Source organism: Trichoderma citrinoviride, assembly GCF_003025115.1.
Source record: "Trichoderma citrinoviride strain TUCIM 6016 unplaced genomic scaffold BBK36scaffold_431, whole genome shotgun sequence".
Classification (NCBI taxonomy): domain Eukaryota; kingdom Fungi; phylum Ascomycota; class Sordariomycetes; order Hypocreales; family Hypocreaceae; genus Trichoderma; species Trichoderma citrinoviride.
Window position 1 is genome coordinate 1 of NW_020195139.1, and position 1,201 is coordinate 1,201.

Below are 1,201 nucleotides of genomic sequence, written 5' to 3' on the forward strand. Positions count from 1 at the left end.
GGCCGAGGCTGCACAAGAAAAGGAGAAAAGCGTCGTTGTTTTCGTCGAGCTGCGCCGCTGCACCCGGCCCTGCCAGGATAACGACCATGCCCTCGGAGAATTTACAACTCGTTGACGCTGCTTGAACTGCGCCGCTGCACCCAGCCCTGCCAGGATAACGACCATGTTCCGCCCCAGGCACCGCGTCCCTGACCTCGAGCTACGCCGCTGCACCCAGCCCTGCCGGGATAACGACCATGCTGTCAGTCGGACGATACGCCGTCGTTTCTCCGAACTAACCGCTGCACCCAGCCCTGCCAGGATGACGATCATGTTCTTGAAAACTCGTGACAGCCTCAGAACCCAGTCCATGTCCTCTTGTTCAACTCTCATGAAACCGAGTGTGGTTTACCCGAAGAATCCAGCTCCCAGAGCGGTGATGATTTGCTTCCCCTTAAAGACCTGCAGTTCTGAGGAGTCTGAGAAGCCTTTGCGCGTGTGGTGCGCGAAACAGAACCCCCTTTCCGACGTTTGCGTTTAACATCAGCGGTATCTGCACCAGAAGTCTCCAGTGAGTTGCTTGGATTCCTTGGTTCATTGTTTGCTGACGCGTTGCTCGGACTTGTCGATGGAATCTCATCTGTCGTAGTGTCTTCTCCCAGTTCGGTGGATGAGGTATGAGACGTTGGGGGCGAGGGTAAACTCTCCATCTTCTGGCGTTTATATCCATTGTCCTCGCTGTCATCATCAGACCTGCATCTCTTCCGAGAGGCTTGACGCGTCGGGGTGGGAGCAGCGTCATGCTCCAATTTGCGGCGCTTGGGCTTCTGGGCTGTGGCATCCTCATCGGATCGGATTCTTTTCTTCGTCAAAGCCGTGCTTCCGTCCTCACCCAAAGAGCTTGCTGGTGCCTTTTGAGCTGCTTTCTCATCGTCCTCCGTCACAAGATGTCCATCGCTCGGAATGGGCGGGAGGGGCTGCCGCACTGAAGAGGTCCGGCTGCTGGAATTGGGAGCTGCATCGTTAGACGCGGCTGTTGCATACTCGACTGCAGGCGCTGCAATAATGAAATCATCACTCGGCGTTTGGTCCCTGCTGTTGTATTCGCTCCGAGTCTTGTAGTTCCACTCGTAATCATCGGGGTGTTGTGCCGCCCAATCTCGAGGCATTGGGCCATTCATATAGGGATAGCCGTGGTAGTCAGAATGGGCCTGCGCCTCCG

The 1,201-nt window shown here is 56.1% G+C and overlaps 1 protein-coding gene across 1 annotated transcript; it reads right to left on the reverse strand.

The window, feature by feature from the left end:
• Positions 1–102: 102 nt before the first annotated feature.
• On the reverse strand, positions 103–1,201 carry BBK36DRAFT_1105864 (hypothetical protein; the record flags this gene model as incomplete). Its single annotated transcript, XM_024889204.1, has 2 exons — positions 103–293; positions 392–1,201. Coding segments are annotated over 2 exons (1,001 nt in total), but the record flags the coding sequence as incomplete, so codon positions are not given.